The following is a 24,854-nucleotide window of genomic DNA, read 5'->3' as shown; positions in this document are numbered from 1 at the left end:
AATTATTCCGTGTTTTTGCTGATCAGTTACTACTGCAAATATACATTTTAATCACACAAATATGCACTCTGAAACCATTACATTATAATCCTAAAGGAGTTGACACCACAAGCCAGCGATATTATAGATTTACTGTTAATCTTTAGGCTGGATTATGTTTATGTTAACATCTATTCATGTTGCATACAAAGTCATAAAGAGGTATATCTCAAGGACACAATCTTCAACAACAACAAACCTAATGCATGTAGATAATCCACACCCCAGTTGACAGTGAAGGTGCACGGTCACATTTACTGTTGTTCAGCGAAATCCAATTATTTCCATAGTAAATTCGGAATTTCGTGTGAGGGTGAAAGAGTTCCACATGCAGATAGTCATCAATTTGGTCAAGCAGAAAAGCCACACTGACCAACAGTAATCGCTTGATTTGAAAACGACTGCGAGTGTTAGTCTTTTTTGGCTAACTTTTGTATAAATTTCATTAGTGACCACACCTTTTATGAATTAATGAGTTCAAGAATTTAGTATCATAATCTTTATTTAAACATTTTTTTTTTTTTGTATTTAAACTTTTCACATGATTGAGTTTTCTGGATGAACAGCATTGTCATTATAACAATATAACAACGTTTTTGTTACAATTGTCAATATGTAACTGTCAATATAATAATAATGCTATCTGCAACTCCACAGAAAGCATAATGTGTCATTAACATTACATCTTGATAACATTGATCATACAAATGAAAAACTCATAATGGAGTTATTCCTTAAAATACAGTCGGTGTAGATTCAAAAATCTGTTAGAAACATTATAATCCCTTTATAAACATGATCAACTTTTACAGAGTCAAAGTTTAAGTTATTTAAATAATCTTTTCAAGTGCATTATTACAGTTCTACAACGTACACTTCCACATATTTCCTTAAAGAAATGTTAACATCAAGTTTGAGGTTTAAATAACATTAAACAACAAAGACGACTGAGGTTGGCACCGTTATCCTAACTCTTGGTCTTACAGGCTGCAGTCCATTATACTTTCTGGCCAGTACTGGTCCTGCATGTAGTGCTCGAGGGAGTTGTTGGGGATTGGGGTATGGTCTGTGTTTGAATCCCAGAACAGGATGTCTTTTTCCCACTGGTCCTCAACCAGCTTGTACAGGTCCATGGCAGCACGAGAATCCTCAACAGAGCAGTGACCCATTGTGCTATTCTGAAAGAAATATTCAGTATGTCAACAAGCAGCAAGTAAAGGAAAAAAAAAAATGTATATAAACTAAGCCCAACTTCATCTCATGAAATGACCTGATCTTACCTGTATGGTCCTCTTAAGAAGCTTCTCAGCCAGTTTCTTCAAAGAGATTTGAGATTTATTATCAACATTATACAACTTCCGCAGCAAGCGGCAATAAAAGGTATCCCTAATCATTTGTGCTGGGATGGAGATGTCAAGCACCCGGAAGTCATTAAATAAGGCATGGCCAACAATAATCTTCTCTTTGAGGATGCTGGCAATCTAGGAAAGAAAAAAACCACAGGGTGTTATTTCAGCCATATTCTATGAAATTCAGTAGTCGTTTATGATGGGGATATCAATTTTAATTATGTTATGGAGTTACTAAAAAACAGAATAATTTCCAGCTATAACTATGTTAAAAACAAGATTGTAACTAATGTATAAAGAACATTTTTTAAAATTAAAATGCATTTAAAATGTATATAAATACATACAATTTCATTTTAAAATAGCTACTGTTAAAGGGTTAGTTCACCCAAAAATTAAAATTATGTCATTAATTACTCACCCTCATGCCGTTCTACACCTGTAAGACAAATTAAGATATTTTTGTTGAAATCCGATGGCTCGGTGAGGCCTGCATAGCCAGCAATGACACTTCCTCTCTCAAGATCCACTAATGTACAAAAAACACATTTAAATCAGTTCATGTGAGTACAGTTGTTCAATATTAATATTATAAAGTGACGATAATATTTTTGGTGCACCAAAAAAACAAAATAACGACTTATATAGTGATGGCCAATTTCAAAACACTGCTTCATGAAGCTTCGGAGCGTTATGAATCTTTTGTGTCGAAACATGATTCGGATCGTGTGTCAAACCGCCAAACTGCTGAAATCACGTGACTTTCGCGCTACGAAATGCTGATTTGACATAAAAGATTCATAACGCTCCGAAGCAGTGTTTTGAAATCAGCCATCACTATAGAAGTCGGTTTTTTTTTTTTGGAAAAAATATTCTCGTCGCTTTATAATATTAATATTGAACCACTGTACTCACATGAACTGATTTAAATATCTTTTTAGTACATTAATGGATCTTGAGAGAGGAAATTTCATTGCTGACTATGGAGGCATCACGGAGCCATTGGATTTCATCTAAAATATCTTAATTTGTGTTCCTAAGATTAACGAAGGTCTTATGGGTGTGGAACGAGTAAGTGTGAGTGTGAGTAATACATGACATTATTTTAATTTTTGGGTGAACTAACCCTCTAATTAAATACAATATAAAGAACAGAAATATAAACAGAATATCTAAGCAATATATATTGTAAAAAAGAACACTAATTAAAATTTATAGTATTAAAGGTGCTCTAAGCGATTAGGGCTGGGCGATATATCGAATGCTTTTGTCACGCGCATTTCGTCAGTAAAGCCGGTTCCCTGATTACCGCTAAATCACCATCACCTGCTTTCAAATGGAGCGGCATTTAATAGACAGAGCCGTAGTTCACTGATAAGCCACGCAATATCGCGTTCAATATCGACGGCGATTCATATCGATATTGAACGCGATATTGCGTGGCTTATCAGTGAACTACGGCTCTGTCTATTAAATGCTGCTCCATTTGAAAGCAGGTGATGGCGATTTAGCGGCAATCAGGGAACCGGCTTTACTGACGAAATGCGCATGACAAAAGCATTCGATATATCGCCCAGCCCTATATGCGATGTCACACGTTTTTAGGCCAAAACATTTTTTGTCACATACAGCAAACATCTCCTCACTATCCGCTAGCTGCCTGTCCCCTGAACACACTGTAAAAAAACGCGGTCTCTGTAGTCACCACAAGCTCCGAAAACGGCAATAAAAACAAACTGGTGCAGCCTGGACCACGAATCATAATAAACATGCTCCAGCCAATAACCGACAAGAATGATTTTAAATACGTGTTCATGACTGTTTCAGGAAGAACGGATGGGAGGGGAGGAGACGGAGGGAGGGTCTAGCTAGCCTCTGTTTTGTCTCACAACACTTCGAACGTCAACAGGAAGTTACTCCGCTCAGGATCGCTTAGAGCACCTTTAATTACTTTAATAATACCTTTAACTTAATACTTATTCAAAAATACTACACATTGTACACACACACAAATAAAAATAAAGCAGACCTAATAAACCCACAAGAACAATACAGTGGAGTTTACAGAGAGTGCCATCTCACCTCATTTTGAGCATCCTCAAAAGGCACTGCTTGTGCTAAATGATGTTTCCTAATGCCACTCCATTTTGTGCGGTAGTCTGTGACCGGATGCCGAGGTAAAATATATTTATCATATATAACACTACCATTATAATTGACAATACTACAGCGTGCCAATTCACTACACCGGCCATAAGGTCCAGTGCCGACCATTTCACAGTCCATAGCTACTAGCCTAGAGTGGTCTATTCCCACATATGGCGAACTCCTGCCACTAGTGGGAGGGCTGGTTTCAGATGAAAAGCCACTGTCCACCTCCCAGCCATCCGTGAGAGGTAGTGCAGACTCAGCTTCACCAGGCAGAGTATGAAGGGTTTTTCTAGGCCTTTTGAATTGCACATGATCTGACTGTTCAGATACATATTCAACACACCACGTCTTGTTTTTCAGAAGCTCATCTGACTTTCTTTTCTTGCCTCTTTTCTGGCCAAATGAGGCTTCATGTGATTCAATGGTGGAATTTTTAATTTTGTTCTTTTTCCTTAGTCGACATCTTTTAGCTTTATGAGAATTAGTGGTCGTTTCTTGGTTTGAGGCTGACAAGATATTTCGGTCCACGCCATGGCTGGTGGTGTATTCCCAGGGTAAAGCAGACATTATGTGTCACTATGTAGTTTCACACCTGTCAAAAAAGAAGTTATTTCTCTGAATAAACATGGATGATGTAGTCGTTATTGTAAGTAGAGAATCATGACATTAAATCTCCCTACTAAAAAAATAAATGACAAATAATCATAATAACAGTTCAATCTTAAGGAATTATGTAGCTAGTAAGTTAGTTTAAATGCATGAATGACATTAACTCAATTGTTTTTATTCAAAGAAATCTAAAAGGAGTAGATGGTTTGAAATATGCAATTATTTCTCTATATTAACGTTGTGAATCATTCATAAGTAGTCATTTAGCATTGGCTAGCTACTCATATAGCAATGAAACAATAGCGTACTTCGTCGCGTTTACGTGTAATAACATAACATAACAGACATAATATTATATTGTAAAACATTCCGACAAAAAACACTCTTTAGCACTGTAATACCTTTATATTTTTATACAAAAGCACTGTTGGCACATACCTCTGCATTTACACGTGGACTGGTTAGAGAAGCCAGGCACGAGAGAACATGCCGAGACAAGACCCGAATCCCGCGATTTGATTGGCTGCACCGTTTGGACAGCATTGTACTTTCTGATTGGTCAAAACCATAGACTGTAAGGTCAAAACAAATGCCAGCATAATAATGCCAAGGAATAATGCAGTCTGAAGTAGCAAGATACTAAGAAACAGGCTATTGACAGAATTCATCCACAGGGATTTTTTTACTTATATTAATGTGGTATTAAAGTTATGAACGTGTTTCAATAGTCAGTTGTCACTAGCCATACGTTTTTACGTTTAACAACAACACATAACGTAAAAAAACATTGCATTATATTACAGTGAATAAACTGCCTTTGTGTGGAAACACATCATCGCATAATAAATTGACTGCAGGTACGCTTAACTTTAACATGTTTGCATTACATATTCATTTTAGTGTGAGTCACATTTGGGATAGTATAGTATGTCGACTTTAAGTGTCTTCTTAAAGGGTTAGTTCACCCAAAAATGAAAATAATGTCATTTATTACTCGCACTCATGTTGTTCCACACCCGTAAAAAAAAAAAAAAAAAAAAAAAAAAAATATATATATATATATATATATATATATATATATATATATATATATATATATATATATTTAATGCATTTCTAACACTTTGTAGTATGCTCAGTGATTATACTATTCCAAATATGACTCACACTAAAATGAATATGTAATGCAAAGATGTTAAAGTTAAGCGTACTTGCAGTCAATTTATTATGCGATGATGTGTTTCCACACAAAGGCAGTTTATTCACTGTAATATAATATAATACAGTTGCTAATAAAATGTGACCCTGGACCACAAAACCAGTCATAAGTGTCAATTTTTTGAAACTGAGACTTATACATAATCTGAAAGAGGGTGTTAGGATAGGACAACAATTGGCCGAGATACAACAAAATCTGGAATCTGAGGGTGCAAAAAAAAAAAAAAAAAAAAATTAAAATATTGAGAAAATCAACTTTAAAGTTGTCCAAATGAAGTCCTTAGCAATGCATATCCACTCATAAAAATACATTTTTGATATATTTACAGTAGGAACTTTACAAAATATCTTCATGTAACATGATCTTTACATAATATCCTAATGATTTTTGGCATGAAAGAAAAATTGATAATTTTGACCCGCACAATGTATTGTTGGCTATTGCTACAAATATACCTATGCAACTTATGACTGATTTTGTGGTCCAGAGTCACAAATATGGTAAATTGTGTCACAGCAACAATTCGTTTTACTCATTGCACATTCACTTCGACTGAATTCGGAATAGTATAATCACTGAGCATAATACAAAGTTTTAGTAATGCATTAAATAAATTTTGTACCTAATTTGACGCTTCAGTTTGGGTAAAGAGGTACTGTAAATGATATGATGAAATGTGTGCATTTGTGAACCCCTCGAAATCACTAACCACAAATCAGCTTTACGGTTAAAATTAACATTGTGAATGATGTTTTGCTTATCTTTACTTCTTTCAGTTGTTTGGGCCGGTTGTTCAAATGAGCATCCTCCTGGACAGCCTTGGATACCATTGGATGTAGACTCAGGTTTATGTGTTTGTTAGTGTGTCTGACCTTTTTTATCACCATTATGCCTGGTCTGCATTTTGACTCTAAATCATGATTCGTAACATGCTTTTGCACATCCCAGATACGCATTTCTGGATAACATGCATCAACAGGAAGCTATTGCCCTATGAGATCACTGATGAAGATCATAACAGCAATAAATATTATTAAATGGGCCACAAATGAAAAGTCTGTTATCATATATTCACCCTCAAACCCATATGACTTCCTTCCATGGGACGCAAAAGGAAAAAAATATGAACTGGAGCTTTATACTTAAATTTATTATAAATTATTCTTCAGTAACTTCAGAATGAAAGTTGCATGAGATGGATGGAACGGCATGAGGGTGTCTGCAAAGCATGATGCAAAACAAACGACCATATCCCCACTAGATGGCCTTGTCCTTCAACAAACCGGAGCTGTTCACTTACACTGATTGGATGGACATGGGCCAACCTCCTGAAATCACTAATAATCCTCTTAGAGACAACAAAACTCTTACTCGCCCAATCCGCTGCGTCTTTCCAGTGTGCCCACCCTTTTCTCCTCTCTCCATTTCCCCTCCCCACGCTTATGAACCTACTGTGTGGAGAGATTGTAATCCAAGTGGATTACACTGTAAATTGGGTGATGGAGGATTGGATGCTCTGGAAGTGAATCTCAACTGCAGCAGTGTGCTTGCCATTCGTTTGATTTATATATTATAACTGGGATTATTCTGTGCCAAGAACTGTGAAACTTTTGGAGAACACCTTTCAGTTGTGATGCTTTGCAGATGACATGATGGAGAGACTCTTCAAATATTGATATCATGTTTATCTGATTTTAACAAGAAGGAAGAAGGACCTAATGATAACATTAAGTGGATTATTTGGATTATCGGTATCATCCTGAATATGAGAAGCGTTGATTACTCCATGCAGCTCAGTGGGAGTTTGAGAAGTTTCTGGAAGATCTGAGCATGATTAGGAGTCTTCTGACGTGGATCACAAGGCCCTCCAAGAACTTTTGGATGTGCAAGTTCAGTTGATGAGGAGCTCAGAAGGGTCGTAAGAGACTTTTGAAACCATTTAAGCCAACATGAATGGAAGAGAGTGGAATGGAAGTTGGGTTTTAGTCGTCCTACTGGAGTAGTGGATTCTCAGAAACGTCTTCTCATGACTTCACCGTACAGATGTGGCCCTTAAGCATAGATGTCAGCATCATGTGTCACATCAGAGGGTCTTCTTGGGTCGCATTCCTCATGGTCTACACAGGTTGGCTGTGTATCTTTACGCATGCTCAAATGAAGATTCCACCTGAAACGTAAGATTCACCTGAATTTCAGCTGTTTTATCCTTATAGGCATCCCTGGTTTGATTTTCAGTGCAAAACCTTAGATGCCAAGTTAAAAACTGTCTTCGTTTGATGTATTTTGGGGTAAAAGTTACTGTTGATGATATCATATTACTGTTTTGAATCTATTGTGTTACTGTTCTATTTTATCAATGGTTTGGTAGATGCTTGGAAGACCAGACAGACTATTTCGGGGTCCAATTTGCTCTGTGCCTTCTTAGAATTTCAAATGAGACAGGAAGAGAAATTGCTCTGACAGTTGTATGATCATTTTTAGTAATTCCCCGATTCCCTGAGTTTGTTGAGGTGTAAAATTCAGTTCTCACGAGGCTTGGAAGTCGTTCAGTGCAATGGCAGATGGCAGACACTTTTCGACATACGTAAGCAGCTGTGATAATATTTTAAGGTGGAGATGCAAGATAATTTGGTTGTATGTGCATAATTCTTTCATTACTAATACAGAAATAATTATATAATTATTATCTATATAATTTATATAATGATTATATGACTATACATATAAAATATAAAAAAATTGAGGGCAAAAAAATCTAAATACTATTCCACTTTCTGACAGATTATGACAGCTTATTTTAATTTTTAATTATCTCTTTTAAGGTTTTTCATTTACTGTTTTTCTCGTAAGCCCTACAAAAACAAACCAACTAAAAAACATGTCAGATTTAGATGGGGAACTTCTTTGGTTATTTTTTCCACACATTGTCAACTAGTAGGGTAAAGTCCTGGCTTGAAGAAGAGCAGATACACTCATACCATTAATAATGCCTTCTGGATACCATCCAGACACCAGCTCGTTCACAGATGGCAATACAGGCCAGGCCCTGTGCATACAGGAACATCACTGGATGTGAGCTTTTCCCAACGTACTGCTAACGTTATTCTCATGCGTAAAAATTTGAGTTTAATTACAGTATGTGTCCTAGACCAGCTCAGTATGTAACACCAAGCATATTTGTATTCGACTGCCAGTGCAACTGTGTTTTAAGGATTTATTGCTGAAAACTGTTTTTCTTTTGACCTTAATCCCAATGTTTATTTTTAGATTTTTGGATTTATATAACTACAACAATTCAAGGACAAAATTGTTCTACTGCAGCACGAGTCCATTTAAAAAAAAAATGCCATCAATATTTAAAAATATATTTAATAATAATTACAGTATCTTATGCTCACCAAGGCTGCATTTATTGTTAAAAACACAGTAATATTGTGAAATATTATTACAATTTCAAAAACAATATTTTCTATTTTAATATATTTTTAAATGTAATTGATTCCTGTGATGCAAAGCTGAATCAGCATCATTGCAGTCTTCAGTTTCACATGATCCTTCAGCAATCATTCTAATATGCTGATTTGCTGAAACATCATTATTATTATCAATGTTGAAAACAGTTGTGATTCTTAATATTTTTGCGAAAACCACCGTGAAACATACGAACAAAAGAGCAGCCTTTATTTGAAATAGAAATATTTTGTAACATTATAAATGTCTTTACTGTCACCATTGATCAATTTAATGTTTCCTGCTAAATAAAAGTATTAATTTAAAATACTGATCCCAAACTTTGAACGGTTTGAAATTATTTTATACCCTACTATATTATATATTTATTCCTAAATATTGCTTAATACAAGGAAAATATATGTGCTGCTTCTTTATCTGTTTGGTTTCATTTTGACTCCCCGTTGATTTCCTTCGCTGTAATAGTATCAGTGTCGGCAACATTGCCAAGCTATTTACACAATTCCCTACCCTCCATGATGATCCCAGATTCCTTCAGGTCAACAGAGATGCTTTAACATAAGACTGATGACAGACTCAGTTGTTAAGACAGACTGACCGAGATCTCAAGTCTTATGACAAAGTGCTGACAGGGCTCTTTATATGACTAACCACAATGCTTTATTTGTTATTTGTGTACTGTACATCAAGATTGACAGACATGTTTAATTGTAAACTGTATATTTGTGGACAATATATCATTTACAGTGACCTCATATGTACTTTTAATGTATAGGATTGTTTGTGTTTGGATTTGCCAGTATCTGCAAAGTCTGTATTTACTGTCAATGGTCAGAGATCAATAGATTACTTGGAATCCTATCAAGTGATTATGGGCCACCTGCATACTAAGACAATTATGTATATTTATAGACTGGCAGATGGGGGCTTGAACAAAGCAAATGTAGACATTTGTTTAATAATTTTAAGTTCACTAATGTAATTTCAACTAAATTCTTTGCTGCGTACCTGCCCAACAAAGTCCACAGAACTTCCAGCAAGACTCTCGCAACAAATGTTCTTCTTCCAGTAACATTAATAGAATGTTTGTTCAAAGTTTAAAGGTCTTTTATAATGGAACGTTTTTTTCTGAAAAAGTTTAGTTGGATTTTAATTTAATTTTTTTTTTTTGTATCTTTAGGGTTCAAAAATGGGCCATCACCATTTCAGAGCAAATCAATGCCATTGCATCAAAATATTCAGGAGCTGCTCTATTACAAAAGGTAAATATCAATGCAAATTTAGACTTTCAAGGTCCGTTTTAAAACATAATGACAGTTTTTTGCTGCTTTATTTATTTAATTATTTTTGCTTCAATCAGGAGAACGTTGCATATATTCCGCAATAAAAAACAAAATTTTTCTTGAAAAGCAAAACGCTCAAACAATTCTCCCTTTTTGTCCAGAAACTCAAAGATGTCGAGCCCATCATCAGAATAGAGGACGTGGATGGAGCTCGATTAGTGCTGGAATTTGCAGAAGAAATTGAGAGAATGCTTGGCAGCAAGATGAAGTCTGTGAAGGTCAGTGTAAGGTGCTCATTTCTCGAGATTAATCCTAATTTTTAAGACTCTGATTTACAGTTTTTGGTGTTATTTTATGAGGAGCTTTGGATTTAACTCATAAGAATGAATCGAAACGATGCTGTTCTTTTTGTCCTTAGAGGCTCGCAGACACAGCTGAGGATGCCGACCTGTACCATGAGTTTAATGCATCTCTACGGGTAAATAAACAAGATGAAAAGATGATTTGGCATTTAAACCTGTTTATACAATCATATATTATATATATATATATATATATTATATATATATATATATATATATATATATATATATATATATATATATTTAAATGCAAATACTGCATGGTCATTTTTTTGCTATATTTTTCTGTCAGTTTGACTACTTTAATGCATTATTGGTGAATACTATGGATGAAGAAGGAAATTTTATTGAACTTGGAGGCGAATTTCCGTTGGAGGAGAATGAACATTTCAACAAGCTGTCTGTCAACACTTTAATGAGCGACATCCAAGTTCCAACTAATGTCTACAACAAAGGTATGATAATCTCCATGGGCTTTGTATCTGATTTAAAGGGATAGTTCACCCAAAAATGAAAATTTGATATTTATCTGCTTACCCCCAGCGCATCCAATATGTTGGTGACTTTGTTTCTTCAGTAGAACACAAATGATGATTTTTAACTCCAACCGTTGCCGTCTGTCAGTCAAATAATGCGAGTGGATGGGAACTTCTACTATAAGAGTAAATAAACATAGAAAAATCCAAATTAAACCCTGCGGCTCGTGACGACACATTGATGTCCTAAGACACGAAACGTTCGGTTTGTGCGAGAAACCGAACAGTATTTATATAATTTTTTACCTCTAATACACCACTATGTCCAACTGCATTCATCACTCGATTCGTTTGGTCTGATCGCGCTCTGACAGCGGCAGTGATGTCTCGCTCTCATTGAAGTATATGCGTGAGACATCACTGTCATTGTCAGAGTGCGATCAGACCTCACTAAGCGAATGCTGAACGCAGTTGGACATAGTGGTGTATTAGAGTTAAAAAATTATATAAATACAGTTCGGTTTATCGCACAAACCGATCGTTTCGTGTCTTAGGACATCAATGTGTCGTCACGAGCCGCAGGGTTTAATTTGGATTTGTTTATGCAAGTTTTATTTACTCTTATAGTAGAAGTTCCCAATCACTGCTATTATTTGACTGACAGACGGCAACGGTTGGAGTTAAAAATCATAATTTGTGTTCTACTGAAGAAACAAAGTCATCTACATCTTGGATGCGCTGGGGGTAAGCAGATAAACATCACATTTTCATTTTTGGGTGAACTATCCCTTTAAACAGTTTAGTCAATGAAAAAAAAAACACTTTGTTATTTTGGACTTTTGACGTAAAATTTCTGAGGGATTTTTAAGTCAGTATATTGTATAAAACTTTACTAGATGAAGATTACTTCTGATTTGAGTGTTTAATTCTATATATGATGTTGCATTTATATTCTGAACGGTGCGAATTGAATTTAAAAGTGCCATCGAACGTGTTTAAACAAGATGTAATATAAGTCTAAGGTGTCCCCTGAATGTGTCTGTGAAGTTTCAGCTCAAAATACCCCATAGATTTTTTTTTATTAATTTTTTTTAACTGCCTATTTTGGGATATCATTAACTATACACCGATTCAGGGGCTGCTGGCCCTTTAAATCTTGCGCTCCCTGCCTATCGAGCTTGCGACTCTATAATACAGTGCATTTACAAAGTTCACACAGCTAATATAACCCTCAAATGGATCTTTACAAGATGTTCGTCATGTATGCTGCATGCATGCTTCGGGTCATGTAAATATAGTATTTATTTGGATGTTTACATTTGATTCTGAATGAGTTTGATAGTGCTACGTGGCTAAAGCTAACATTACACACTGTTGGAGAGATTTATAAAGAATGAAGTTGTGTTTATGAATTATACAGACTGCAAGTGTTTTAAAATTAAAACAGCGACGGCTCTTGTCTCCGTGAATACAGTAATAAACGATGGTAATTTTAACCACATTTAACAGTACATTAGCAACATGCTAACGAAACATTTAGAAAGACAATTTACAAATATCACATAATCATGGATCATGTCAGTTATTATTGCTCCATCTGCCATTTTTCGCTGTTGTTATTGCTTGCTTACCTAGTCTGTTGATTCACCTGTGCAGATCCAGACGTTAATACTGGCTGCCCTTGTCTAATGCCTTTCATAATGTTGGGAACATGGTCTGGCATATGCAAATATTGGGGGCGTACATATTAATGATCACGACTGTTACGTAACAGTCAGTGTTATGTTGAGATTCGCCTGTTCTTCTGAGGTCTTTTAGGAAACAATGGAATTTGAGACTCACTGTATGTCATTTCCATTTACTGAACTCTTGTTATTCAACTATGCCAAGATAAATTCAATTTTTGAATCTAGGGCACCTTTAAGAAATTTTTTTTTTATTAAAAATGAACTTTTCAATGCCTATTTTGTGCAAATGCAACATATAAACATCAAAAACTAATATCAGTCGTGTTTATTTGCAGATCCAAACATTCTTAATGGAGTGTACATGTCAGAGGCCTTGAACGACATCTTCATCAGTAACTTCCAGAAGGATCCCACACTCACTTGGCAATATTTTGGCAGCTCAACAGGCTTCTTCAGACTCTATCCAGGTTTGATCAATTCTGCTTTCAGGAACATTGTTTCGTCAGTCCTACAACTTAAAAAAAAGTCTAAAAAATTGCATTATTAATGTAAAACATATTTCGTTTTGCTTGCCTTTGTGTCTTTTAGGAATCAAATGGACCCCTGATCCTAATGGCGTTGTTGCTTTCGACTGCAGAAACAGAAACTGGTGAGATAAAGTAAAATATTTGACCAAAAATACATTGTCCTGCATATCAAAGTGCTTGGCAATGTAGTGAGGTTGATTCATTCATATGAAATAAAATTTATGCCAGCTGACTTGGATTCAGCAAGGTCTTTTCCTGACCCAGAGTGCAACACAGGATTATCTGTGTGGATGCCACCCAAATGTCTGCTTGTGCCTATGGTAGCACAGCCAGTTAGGCCGTGATACCACTGAAAGACTTTAATCTCATTCTTAAGTGGTTAGCAGCTCAACAGCCAGGTTAGTAGGACTGACACAGGCTCCATATGTGACTGTTTATACAAAGGCAAGTGATTGCAATGAATCTGACTAAACACACCAGTACGAAGACACTGTCATTTTGAAACAAAACAGAGTCCTTGTGTTACTTTTTTTTTACTTTGTAGACCCTAAATAGGACTGAGATACAATATCTGTATTTTTCAGATTTGATATACAGTACATTTTTATGTTTATGTGTTATACTGAAATGGCTTAAAATGGTGTTTTCATTCATTTCAACAAAGCCATTTTTGCCAAAGAGATGAATGACGATGAGATTCATTTGTTAAACTAAAGAAAATGAAAAAAAAAAAAGGAGAAAATAATAATATATAGGCATATTATATGTGTATATCACAAAATAAACACTAGATATAAAATATTTGATCAATTAAATTAATCAATCATATATTTTTATACAAAAATTGTCATGTTAATGAATCAGAGATGAATGAATCAGAGATTTGAATCAGTGATTCAGAGAATTGGTTCAAACTTACCAACTCAAACACGTTTAAAATCATAAAAACCTGTATCATAATGCCCTCTTATAATACTTATAATACTCAAATATAAATTTTAGTCATTACAGTCAAATAGAAAATTGTTGCAATTTCCACAATGTTGCAAAAATTTTTTAAGTCATCACAAATATATTGGGAATGTTTGATATAATACCCAGTTCTAGTCCTAAATTTGATACTTTATAATAACTTATCCGTCAATATTACTATAAATCAGTTAGCATTGCCCTCCATACACTGATCTAGAGGTGTCCTGGGCCATCTTCTAAGAAAATCCTCTCTCTCTGTCGCAGGTATATCCAGGCTGCCACCTCTCCTAAGGACATCGTCATTGTGGTTGATATCAGCGGCAGCATGAAGGGTCTGAAAATGACCATTGCCAAACACACCATCAACACTATCCTGGACACGCTCGGGGAAAATGATTTTGTCAATGTTATTGCAGTAAGAGCACTCTTTGCTTTCCAATTAGCATCACTTTCTCACTTTATCAGCACTGTAAAATTTTGCACGTCCTTTCCTTAGTACACTGATTATGTCCGCTACGTGGAGCCCTGTTTTAAAGGAACGTTGGTGCAGGCAGACTTGGACAACCGCGAGGTAAGTCGATTATCCACTTCACTTGAGTCTCAGGAACTAAGCCAATGACTCCAATCTGCACTGCAGGATACCGGCACCCTACCATTCCCTCATATGCACTCATGTACACATTATTTCTATATAATAACGTATATAAATATGCTAGATTTATATTAGATTTCTTTACAAGTTTTTATTTTTTCATGTTGTTATGTCTCTGAATTATTTATTTTATTTATTCATTTATTTAATATATTTTATATACAGTTGGTTGGAAAAACCAAACTCACACCATTGGTTGAGCCCATGTCGCAATGTTGGGCAAAATGTTTTACACTTTTTTATAGTTACTTAGAGAGAAAATATAAATAAAATAATACAATATTAAAAATAAACAATAAAAAAAACTATTTTTAAGTGATGTTTGCACTCAGATTACGTTTTCTAGCAATCACTGAGACAAACCGTGCTTTTTTTCTGCAAAACTAGGCTGTAGCTGTGACACTAGGCAGGGAAACTAGGCCCATCCTTATTCTGCTGTTGCTTTTAGTCATGTGATAGGCTAGCGGGTGTGTGATTTGATCTAATGTGCAGCTCTTTTGCTTGTTATGTATCAGAGAGCAAGTAGGGACGTACTCTAATCTCTGGAATTACAGTGGATACAGAATTATAGTGTGATCGGATAGTGAAATTACTGTAGGTAGCATGTTTCATCCTTTGGATCACTCTCGTAATATTGTTTTGTTAGTGAAATAAAATTAAATAGGCCATATATTTGCATTATTGATAATGCCATGAATTGATATGCTGATTAATTAATGTGAGTGCAAGAAATGGCCACATTCTTTTATAATACAACTTACTCTACTATTGTACATCTCTAAATATCTACAAAAAAAGGATAATTGGACAGTTGGACAGGTCTGTGCAGTCACAGACTGGGACTTAATGCAGGTTGATGGGTCAGCAGAGCTCATAATGATATTCCAGGTCTAAGTCACTTTGCATCTGCTTAAGGTGCTGACACAGATCCTCTAAGAAATACTCTGAAAGACAGCAGCACAATGAGATCCCTGTCTCACCTAATCAGGTGATCAACTTGATCCTAAGTTTTGTCCCATTTTTGGGTAAATGTATTTTATTTTTTTATCTAAAATATATATATATACTTTATTTCAGCTTTACTTAAAGGGATAGTTCACCCAAAAATGAAAATTTGATGTTTATCTGCTTACCCCCAGTGCATCCAAGATATAGGTGACTTTTTTTCTTCAGTCGAACGCAAATTATGATTTTTAACTGCAACCGCTGCCGTCTGTCAGTCAAATAAAAGCAGTGGATGGGAACTTGTCTATTAATTTTAGATTTCTTTGTTATATAACACCAATAAAATGAGTTGTTCAGCAGTAAACTGTACTAACCGACCTACAGGATCTGACGGATCACTGAACTTTTTTCTGTAACATTAAATGTGGGCGTTATAAGCTAATTAATAAATGTTACCATGTCGCGAAAAAGCAGGTGATCGTTATCTGGCAGTTACTTATTATTTTTATGGGTATAAAATAATAATTAGCAGGACAAAACTAATGATAGCCTACTCTAATTACAGCAATCGATCTCCTGTAACGTTAGTGAACCAAAGTCCCTTTAGACAAGTCATTTCACTCGGCGGCCATCTTTGAAACGCCTCTCGGGCATCCTGGGCATCATGCAATCTCTTTGAATGGGGAAACATCAAATTCTCCAAAACTGTTCGCCAACCTTACGATTAAATTTCATATTTGAAATCACCAATGAAATCTAACAACAACCGGCTCATAAATTTAGTTTCTAAACGCTTGAATCATGACAAAAAACTGTATTTTTCAGGCTGGATCAAGCTAATGCGCATGCGCAGACCTAACTGCGGGTCTCTTCGAAGGCGCGCGTCTGACTGATTCTATAGAAACCGGCAATTCTAACGGCCGCTGAAGTGACGCAATGACTTTACCAGTTGGCGATTGGCTCTTTTTTAGAAGGCGAGACTTATTCCGCCATATTGCGCGTTACACTTTCTCCATTCAAAACAATACGAGTGACACGTCTTGTGTTATTCTATAGTCTTTGGTTGAACTTGATTTAAAATGGCAGGACCGTTTCTGACGATTTAGAGTTGTTTCTAGTGGCATATTATATTGATTTTATCTACTAAATTTGCTGTTTCAAAAATATTATTGCTCTAGAAACAGAATAGCCTATTATTTTATAGGTAGAATTTTAAATTGTGTATAATTTTTATAGTCTATTTAAAATACATGAATGATGACGCAGTCGTCTGGGCGGAGGTTTGATACCGCGACTCCGCCTCCGGGCTCCACTGACGATTCCTTCTGCGCATGCCCAGGCTCCAAACCTTTTTTTTTTTTTTTTTTGACATATTGCGTAACGTGTCAGCGCCCATTCGTCGGCCCATTTTGGCTTCAGTTCATTACAGTGGAAGGAAGTGGCGTCACGTCACAGTCTGTGGTCTGAATGCCGGCTCAGTATTGGCCGCCGCTGTTCATGTGAGCAGCATGACGCATGCGTGTGATGCTGATGCAGGAGCTGGCCAATAATGAGTCGGCGTTCTGACGTAGAACCTGGAAGTGCTGCACTGTGTTTACAATGTAAACAGTGTAGGAGACTGACAGGGAAGAGAAGAAATTGTTCAATTAAGTAAAAAAATAGTCACATGAACTATTTTAACGATGTCTTGACTACCTTTCAGGGCCTTGAAAATGGTAATTAAATTACTGTCTATAAAGGGGTCAGAGAGCTCTCGGATTTCATCAAAAATATTTTAATTTGTGTTTAGAAGATAAATGAAGGTCTTACAGGTGTATGAGTGTGAGTAATTAATGACAGAATTTTCATTTTTGGGTGAACTAACTTTCATTTAGTTAACAATAACAACACTGGTTGAGGAGAAGCCAAAGAGATACTAATGAGATTTAAATTTTTGGGGAAAGTTTGAAAGAGTAACATTTTAATCTTTTTCAGTCTCGTCCTCACCTTTTTCTTATCCCAAATCTTCTTTCAGCATTTCAAGCTGCTTGTGGATGAACTCCATGTAAAGGGGGAAGCTAAAGTAAAAAAAGCCATGAAGGAGTCTTTCCGCATCCTTGCTGACGTCAGTATCATTCACAATACTTTTTCACACAAATATACAAAACTGTACATACAGTGCCAACCCTCTGCATGTCCTCCATGTTCTTCTTCCTGTCTCCTAGGCCAGAGCAAATGGTCAGGGCAGCCTATGTAACCAGGCAATTATGCTGATCACAGATGGAGCCATGGAAGATTTCCAGTCAGTGTTTGAAGAGTTCAACTGGCCTGACAGGAAGGTAACACACAATCTGCTCACTCTACAGGGAACGGAGGCTATAACATATGACGTACAGCATCTATAAAATCTGCAAACCTTGTCTTTTTGCACACTTTACATTGATAAACAGATTTAATGCGATTGAACAAAAAGGTATGGATATATTTCCAATGGAACAATGATTAAATTACAGTAACATAAAATGAAATGGTTTCAGGTACGGGTTTTTACCTATCTTATTGGCAGAGATATGACCTTCTCAGAAAATGTCAAATGGATTGCCTGCAACAACAAGGGTATGTAGTCAGCCAAAAAAAAAAAAAAAATCATTTACTACTATTAAATGTATTACTTTCTTGCTTCTGTAGAACACAAGACTGAAACATTTGAGATTCAAAAAAGGACACAAAAGCACCATAAAAGTATCATTTTTGATATGTCTCATGCCGTGTACAGTATTTCAAGTCTTCTGAAACTATATCATAATTTTTGTGAGGAACAGAAATTTGTCGTTAATTTTACCTTCCAGTGAGCTGTCAACCAAAACTCAGTGAGTTGAACTTGAGAAATGGATCAATTTGATTTATTAATGTATCATTTAGGCACTAATCAAATTTCCAATTAATGAATGATTCAGACCATTCAGATCAGATGATTCTTTGGAACTAGGTCAACTGGTTCATTAAAAAAAAGATTTTTTCAGATTCATTCCTGATTTTTTCTGGTGAAGATTTTCAGTGAGTAATGACTTAATATCATATGACTTCAGTAAACTTGAAATATTGTTCATGCTTTTATGTCTTTTTGGAAACTTAAAGAGATAGTTCACCTAAAAATGAAAATTCTGTCATCATTTACTCACCCTCGTGTTGTTCCAAACCTGTATGAGTTTCTTTCTTCTGTTGAACACAAAAGAAGATATTCCATATACTATGGAAGTCAATGGGTGCCAAGTATGGTTACCAACATTCTTCAAAATATCTTCTTTTGTGTACAACAGAAGAAAAAAACTCATACAGGTTTGGAACAACACAAGGGTGAGTAAATAATGACAAAATTTTCATTTTTGAGTGAATTATCCCTTTAAAAGCACCATTCTCCACTCATTATAATTTTGTGGAAAAGAGCAGATGGCTCATTCATTGATAAAAAAAAATCCCCTTTTGTGCTGCACATTCATTAAGCTCTTTTTCTAACAGGAAAATATGCAAAAATCTTGTACAAAATGTACATTTGATATTTACAGGTTATTATACTCACGTCTCTACACTGGCTGACGTACAGGAAAATGTTATGGAGTATCTTCATGTTCTGAGTCGACCGATGGTCATCAACCATGACCATGACATAATCTGGACCGAGGCATATATGGACAGTGTCGTGAGTACATAATTAAACCATTCAGAAAAACACCAGAGATTTTGGTAATGCAAAATCAGCTTAAAGGTGCCCTAGAATCAAAAATTGAATTTACCTTGGCATAGTTGAATAACAAGAGTTCAGTACATGGAAAAGACATACAGTGAATCTCAAACTCCATTATTTCCTCCTTCTTATGTAAATCTCATTTGTTTAAAAGACCTCCGAAAAACAGGCGAATCTCAACATAACACCGACTGTTACGTAACAATCAGGATCATTAATATGTATGACCCCAATATTTGCATATGCCAGCCCATGTTCAAGGCATTACACAAGGGCGCCAGTATTAACGTCTGGATCTGTGCACAGCTGAATCATCAGACCAGGTAAGCAAGCAAGAACAATAGCGAAAAATGGCAGATGGAGCAATAATAACTGACATGATCCATGATAACATGATATTTTTAGTGATATTTAAAGGGGCTGCAGCCTGAATCGGTGTATAGTTAATGATGCCACAAAAATAGGCAGTTAAAAAAATGAATTAAAAAAAATCTATGGGGTATTTTGAGCTGAAACTTCACAGACACATTCAGGGGACACCTTAGACTTATATTACATCTTGTAAAAAAAAATTCTAGGGCACCTTTAAAATTCACATTTCATAAATTCCCAGTACTCATTTCCACCAACTCATTCCAAAGCATTTCAAGGTGATTTTGTTGTGCTATCTGACCCAAATGTCTCCTAATTCTATGTTTTGTGTCATCCTTATCCTCATATATCACTGTTTTTGTATTAATGTGATTCTTTCCCATTCATCGCCATCATCTTCTCTATCACACAGCTTCCTAACACTAAGGAGGTAACTTTTATAGACAGTAAAACACATCACTGTATTTTAGCATGTATAAAAAGAAGACTTTAGAAATTTAGCCTGTGCTTAGAGTATAACGTAGCTGTTACCAGGACTTCTTGTTTTAGGATGCCCCCTACTGTTTATCATCATTCATCACATTTTTCAGAGCATGATATTATGATCTAGAGCTTTCACTATTAAAATCAACATGAAATGTAGTTTGCAACCCATTTTACTTTAAGTGAAACAAGAAAAAATGTAGGGTGAGGCTTTATTTTACTCATCTGGAATTGTTTTGATCATGAAAAATGATACTGTGAGACTAGGAATGTGCATTTGGATGGTTCATTTTGATTTCATGTTGATTTTAACTGTGTGCTTCAGCAGTCTGAATGTTTTGGTATAATGTGAAATTGCCTTCTCGAATCTCTCCCGTAGCTGTTTAAAAGCAAGGCTCACAGTCTGCTGCTCATGACGTCTGTGGCTATGCCAGTGTTCAGTAAGAAGAAAGAAACGCTTTCTCATGGCATTCTGCTGGGAGTGGTGGGAACTGACGTCCCCCTGCTGGAAGTCATGAAACTTGCCCCGCGATATAAGGTACAAGAAAAACTTCAGCTTGAAGCTTTAATCTTTATTTTTATACCATCATTTCTTTATTCCATTTAGAACTAAGAAAATACATTTTAAATGTTTAATGTGTGACTGTTAATCTTTTAGCTTGGAGCACATGGTTACGCCTTCCTCATCACAAACAATGGATACATCCTGGCACATCCTGATTTAAGACCACTGGTGAGTCCTTCTGAATCCGCTTACAGTCTCAATCACTCAAACATCTGCTCCTCTAGACAGATCCAAATACAAAGCACTGATGTATACTGTATATTGATTTGTCATCACTCTTGTTGTTTGTCATTACAGTACAGTGATGGGAAGAAGTTGAAACCCAAGCCTAACTACAACAGTGTGGATCTGTCAGAGGCGGAGTGGGAGGACACTGAGGACACTGTGAGTTTTCCACATATTGTACTTGCACTGTTTTAAGCCTCAGCAAAGTCTTTATGATGTTCTGCCCTGTCTGTGCAGTTGAGAACAGCCATGGTGAAGGGAGAAACTGGTACAATGGCATTAGATGTGAGAGCAGCTGTGGATAAAGGGGTGAGCTTGTTTGCAACTTTTATGTTATAATGTTAAAGGGTTAGTTCACCCAAAGATTAAAATGCTGTCATTAATTACTCACCCTCATGCCGTTCCACACCCGTAAGACCTTCATTAATCTTCTGAACACAAATTAAGACATTATAGTTGAAATCCGATGGCTCCGTGAGGCCTCCATACGGAGCAATGACACTTCCTCTGTCAAGATCCATAAAGGTACTAAAACATATTTAAATCAGTTCATGTGAGTACAGTGGTTCAATATTAATATTATAAAGCGACGAGAATATTTTTGGAGCGCCAAAAAAAAAAAAAAAAATAACGACTTATTTAGTGATGGCCGATTTCAAAACACTGCTTCAGGAAGATTCGGAGCACAGATGAATCAGTGTATCGAATCATGATTCAGATCGCGTGTCAAACTGCCAACGGCTGAAATCACGTGACTTTGGCGCTCCGAACAGCAGATTCGACACACTGATTCATAACGCTCCGAGTCTTCCTGAAGCATTGTTTTGATATCGGCCATCACTAAATAAGTCGTTATTTTTTTTTTTGGCGCTCCAAAAATATTCTCGTCGCTTTATAATATTAATATTGAACCACTGTACTCACATGAACCGATTTAAATATGTTTCAGTAACTTTATCGATCTTGAGAGAGGAAATCGGAGCCATCGGATTTCAACTATAATATCTTAATTTGTGTTCTGAAGATGAATGAAAGTCTAACGGGTGTTGAACGGCATGAGGGTAAGTAATAAATGACAGAATTTTCATTTTCTGGTGAACTAACCCTTTAAATTACTTTAACTACTTTTGGCTGAATCTTACAAGTCCTCTCAAGAACATGTCCATTTAAATTCGTCATGAAACGAAAGTTGCAATAGTCTTTACTTCCCTATTGTGACATACAGTCAAACATCTTTATGTTGCATTATCTTTATGTTAGATAACACTTAAGCAAAACATGGTCAGGTCAAAGTGTCTGAATAATTTTTGGTCCCAAATTTTTTATCAATTTTACTGGTAGTCCACTGTATAAAGAATTTTTGGGTATAATCATATTCTCATTATTGTGTTTTTCCTCCATATATATATTTGACATGTTCTTGATAGGTTTTATGAGATTCATCCTTTTAATAAGATGTTTAACATGAACAGTGTTGGGGAGAGTTACTTTTAAAAGTAATGCATTACAATTGTGAAAAAGTAATTAATTGCATTACTTAGTTACTTTTTGTGGAATGTAATGCGTTACGTTACTTTTGCGTTACTTTTTCTCATCTTGGCTGGGTTGTTTGTTTTTGTAAAAACAAAAAAAGTTCTATTTTTGGCAAATGTAAAGGTCCTTTCACACTAAAAATGAAATGAACAAGCCTCAGGCTGAAGGAAATGCAAATTCACACCTGTACAGTAGAGGGCGCAGCTCAAATAAACAAGCCTTTCAATTGTGCTGCCATTCTGGAATACAGAAGAATAAGACACAGGAGAAGAAGTAAATGAGTAAATGTATGCTCACATTTAGTCTATAACTACAGTAATCTTAAATAACCATCATGTTTACACAGCACACATAACACCTCTGCATTTACTCATGATTTTCTCTCAAAATGGGGACATTAAGACGTGTCAGTCAATAAATGGGAAAACAAAGTAACTTGCGTTGATTATTTGAAAAAGTAACTCAGATATTTTGTTATAAATTTAAAAGTAATACATACTAGTTACTTAAAAGTAATCTGATTACATTACTTGTAATGTGTTACCCCTAACACTGAACATGAAGTGATAATGAATTATATTTTATGTAAATGTTATGTTAAGCAAAAACCTATAGTAAATCTGATAGTCTTTGTGACTGTATTTTTCCATTTATTCCCCAGAAAAGGCCTTTGTTTCTCAAAAATGATTACTTCTACACAACCATCAATGAAACTCCATTTAGGTTTGATATGCTTCTCACATTCTCAGAATATTCCCTTCATACTTACCGTAGATTATTGTAAAACACATTTTAAAATAGATTAGTTATTTTTAGTTCTGTAGTCCTTCATATGATGCTTGTTTCTGATCTGGTTTCAGCTTTGGGATGGTGCTTACGAGAGGTCACGGACAGTACATGTTCTTTGGGAATGTTTCCGTAGAGGAGGGTGAGTTTATGATTAATAGCATACTGAGGTGGGAATCATACACTACCGTTCAAAAGTTTGGGGTCAGTAAGATTTTTTTCTTTTTGAAAGGAATTTATACTTTTATTCAGCAAGGACACATTTAATGGATCTAAAGATTTCTATTTCAAATAAATGCTGTTCTTTTAAACTTTATATTTATCAAAGAATACTGAAAATAAAAATATAGACTGGAGTAATGGCTGCTGAACATTCACATTTGCCATCAAAAGAATAAATTACATTAGTATTAACAAATATATACATATATATTTTAAATTGTAATAAGTTATTTTATAATATTGCTGTTTTACTGCATTTTTGAGCAAATAAATGCAGCCTTTGTGAGCATAAGAGACTTCTTTTAAAAAACATAAAAAAAACAAAACAATCTTATCCAACCCAAACTTTTGAATGGTAGTATATGTGTGTACAGTTGTAATTTATATAAATATGTACATACAATTTTATATAATTTTACCAATGATAAATATGGAAATCTTTATTTTTATTCCACTATTGGTTTAGATAATCATAGTTTTAAAAATTAAAATATTTATAGTTTGATGTTGTGAGCTGCCTTATAGCTGCTTACCAGTTTCTCCTTTCTTTAGGTCTTCATGACCTTCAGCAGCCAGACCTCACTATAGCAGATGAATGGTATGTACTATTGAGTTGAAGCAAGAATATAAAACATAACAGGCAGAATTTTCTTCTGAACACTGTCAGGACAACAGAAACCTAAAAACTCAGTCATGTGTCTTGCTAAGTTGAAGTTGTTTTACCCAATCAGGACGTATTGCGAAACAGATATTGACCCACACCACCGTAAGCTCACTCAGCTCCAGGCTGTGGTCCGATACCTGACTGGGAAAGAGCCTGACTTGGAATGTGAGTTTCTTTAGCTGTATTTTACCTTATTTTACAATATTTTCACTGCAGATGCTAAATAATCTATTCTTCAACATGATTGATTATACTGTGGCTAATTTGGCTATAGTGTTTTCAACTATTTTACATATGTTTAACATGCAAGCAGTTATCAAAAGTACCATCCGGTATTGCTTAAATAAAGATTTTAATTGTAATAGGTGACGAGATACTGCTACAGCAGGTTCTTTTCGATGCAGTGGTAACAGCACCACTGGAGGCCTACTGGACAGCGCTAACACTATCCGGCCCTGGGTAAGAGGATTTATTTAATCTGTGTATGTTGTGCATTAGGCACCAACATAAAACCAGCTTTTCTGTGTGTCCTATAAA

At 35.5% G+C, this 24,854-nt stretch overlaps 2 protein-coding genes across 4 annotated transcripts in view; one reads left to right on the top strand and one right to left on the bottom strand.

The window, feature by feature from the left end:
• Positions 1-511: 511 nt before the first annotated feature.
• isg20 (interferon stimulated exonuclease gene) lies at positions 512-23,014 on the bottom strand. 3 transcript variants are annotated; one of them, XM_067379751.1, is made up of 4 exons: positions 23,004-23,014; positions 3,471-4,131; positions 1,320-1,520; positions 512-1,217 (listed from the first exon to the last, which is right to left on the bottom strand). In XM_067379751.1, exons 2-4 carry the CDS (start codon positions 4,104-4,106, stop codon positions 1,020-1,022), a joined length of 1,035 nt encoding a protein of 344 aa, XP_067235852.1. In that variant the 5' UTR covers positions 4,107-4,131; positions 23,004-23,014; the 3' UTR covers positions 512-1,019. The 3 variants fall into 3 exon arrangements, with proteins under 3 accessions (XP_067235852.1, XP_067235851.1, XP_067235850.1); XM_067379750.1 differs by lacking the exon at positions 23,004-23,014 and adding an exon at positions 4,550-4,652; XM_067379749.1 differs by lacking the exon at positions 23,004-23,014 and adding an exon at positions 4,587-4,648.
• cacna2d4b (calcium channel, voltage-dependent, alpha 2/delta subunit 4b) overlaps positions 7,050-24,854 on the top strand; it is a 35,879-nt gene continuing 18,074 nt past the window's right edge. Inside the window, exons 1-22 of the mRNA XM_067379752.1 lie at positions 7,050-7,541; positions 10,019-10,100; positions 10,283-10,399; positions 10,540-10,599; positions 10,776-10,938; positions 12,983-13,114; positions 13,236-13,296; positions 14,411-14,561; positions 14,643-14,717; positions 17,758-17,847; positions 17,948-18,061; positions 18,260-18,338; positions 19,289-19,422; positions 20,702-20,860; positions 20,981-21,055; positions 21,185-21,271; positions 21,350-21,421; positions 23,307-23,368; positions 23,506-23,573; positions 24,206-24,251; positions 24,385-24,482; positions 24,683-24,776. Of these exons, the coding sequence (XP_067235853.1) occupies positions 7,411-7,541; positions 10,019-10,100; positions 10,283-10,399; positions 10,540-10,599; positions 10,776-10,938; positions 12,983-13,114; positions 13,236-13,296; positions 14,411-14,561; positions 14,643-14,717; positions 17,758-17,847; positions 17,948-18,061; positions 18,260-18,338; positions 19,289-19,422; positions 20,702-20,860; positions 20,981-21,055; positions 21,185-21,271; positions 21,350-21,421; positions 23,307-23,368; positions 23,506-23,573; positions 24,206-24,251; positions 24,385-24,482; positions 24,683-24,776 (2,150 nt within the window). The 5' untranslated portion in view covers positions 7,050-7,410. The remainder of the gene's footprint in view (positions 7,542-10,018; positions 10,101-10,282; positions 10,400-10,539; positions 10,600-10,775; positions 10,939-12,982; positions 13,115-13,235; positions 13,297-14,410; positions 14,562-14,642; positions 14,718-17,757; positions 17,848-17,947; positions 18,062-18,259; positions 18,339-19,288; positions 19,423-20,701; positions 20,861-20,980; positions 21,056-21,184; positions 21,272-21,349; positions 21,422-23,306; positions 23,369-23,505; positions 23,574-24,205; positions 24,252-24,384; positions 24,483-24,682; positions 24,777-24,854) is intronic.

This window comes from Chanodichthys erythropterus, chromosome 24 (assembly GCF_024489055.1).
Source record: "Chanodichthys erythropterus isolate Z2021 chromosome 24, ASM2448905v1, whole genome shotgun sequence".
Lineage (NCBI taxonomy): Eukaryota > Metazoa > Chordata > Actinopteri > Cypriniformes > Xenocyprididae > Chanodichthys > Chanodichthys erythropterus.
The sequence above is the reverse complement of the archived record's forward strand: the minus strand, read 5'-3'. Positions and strand labels throughout refer to the sequence as shown.

Bases quoted from the DNA above. Each gene is read 5' to 3' on its own strand.
- isg20 (XM_067379751.1), bottom strand. From the start codon at position 4,106: ATGTCTGCTTTACCCTGGGAATACACCACCAGCCATGGCGTGGACCGA. The intron at 1,521-3,470 runs GTGAGATGGCAC...TTTCTTTCCTAG, and splicing joins TTGAGGATGCTCAAAATGAG to ATTGCCAGCATCCTCAAAGA. The intron at 1,218-1,319 runs GTAAGATCAGGT...TATTTCTTTCAG, and splicing joins TTCTTAAGAGGACCATACAG to AATAGCACAATGGGTCACTG.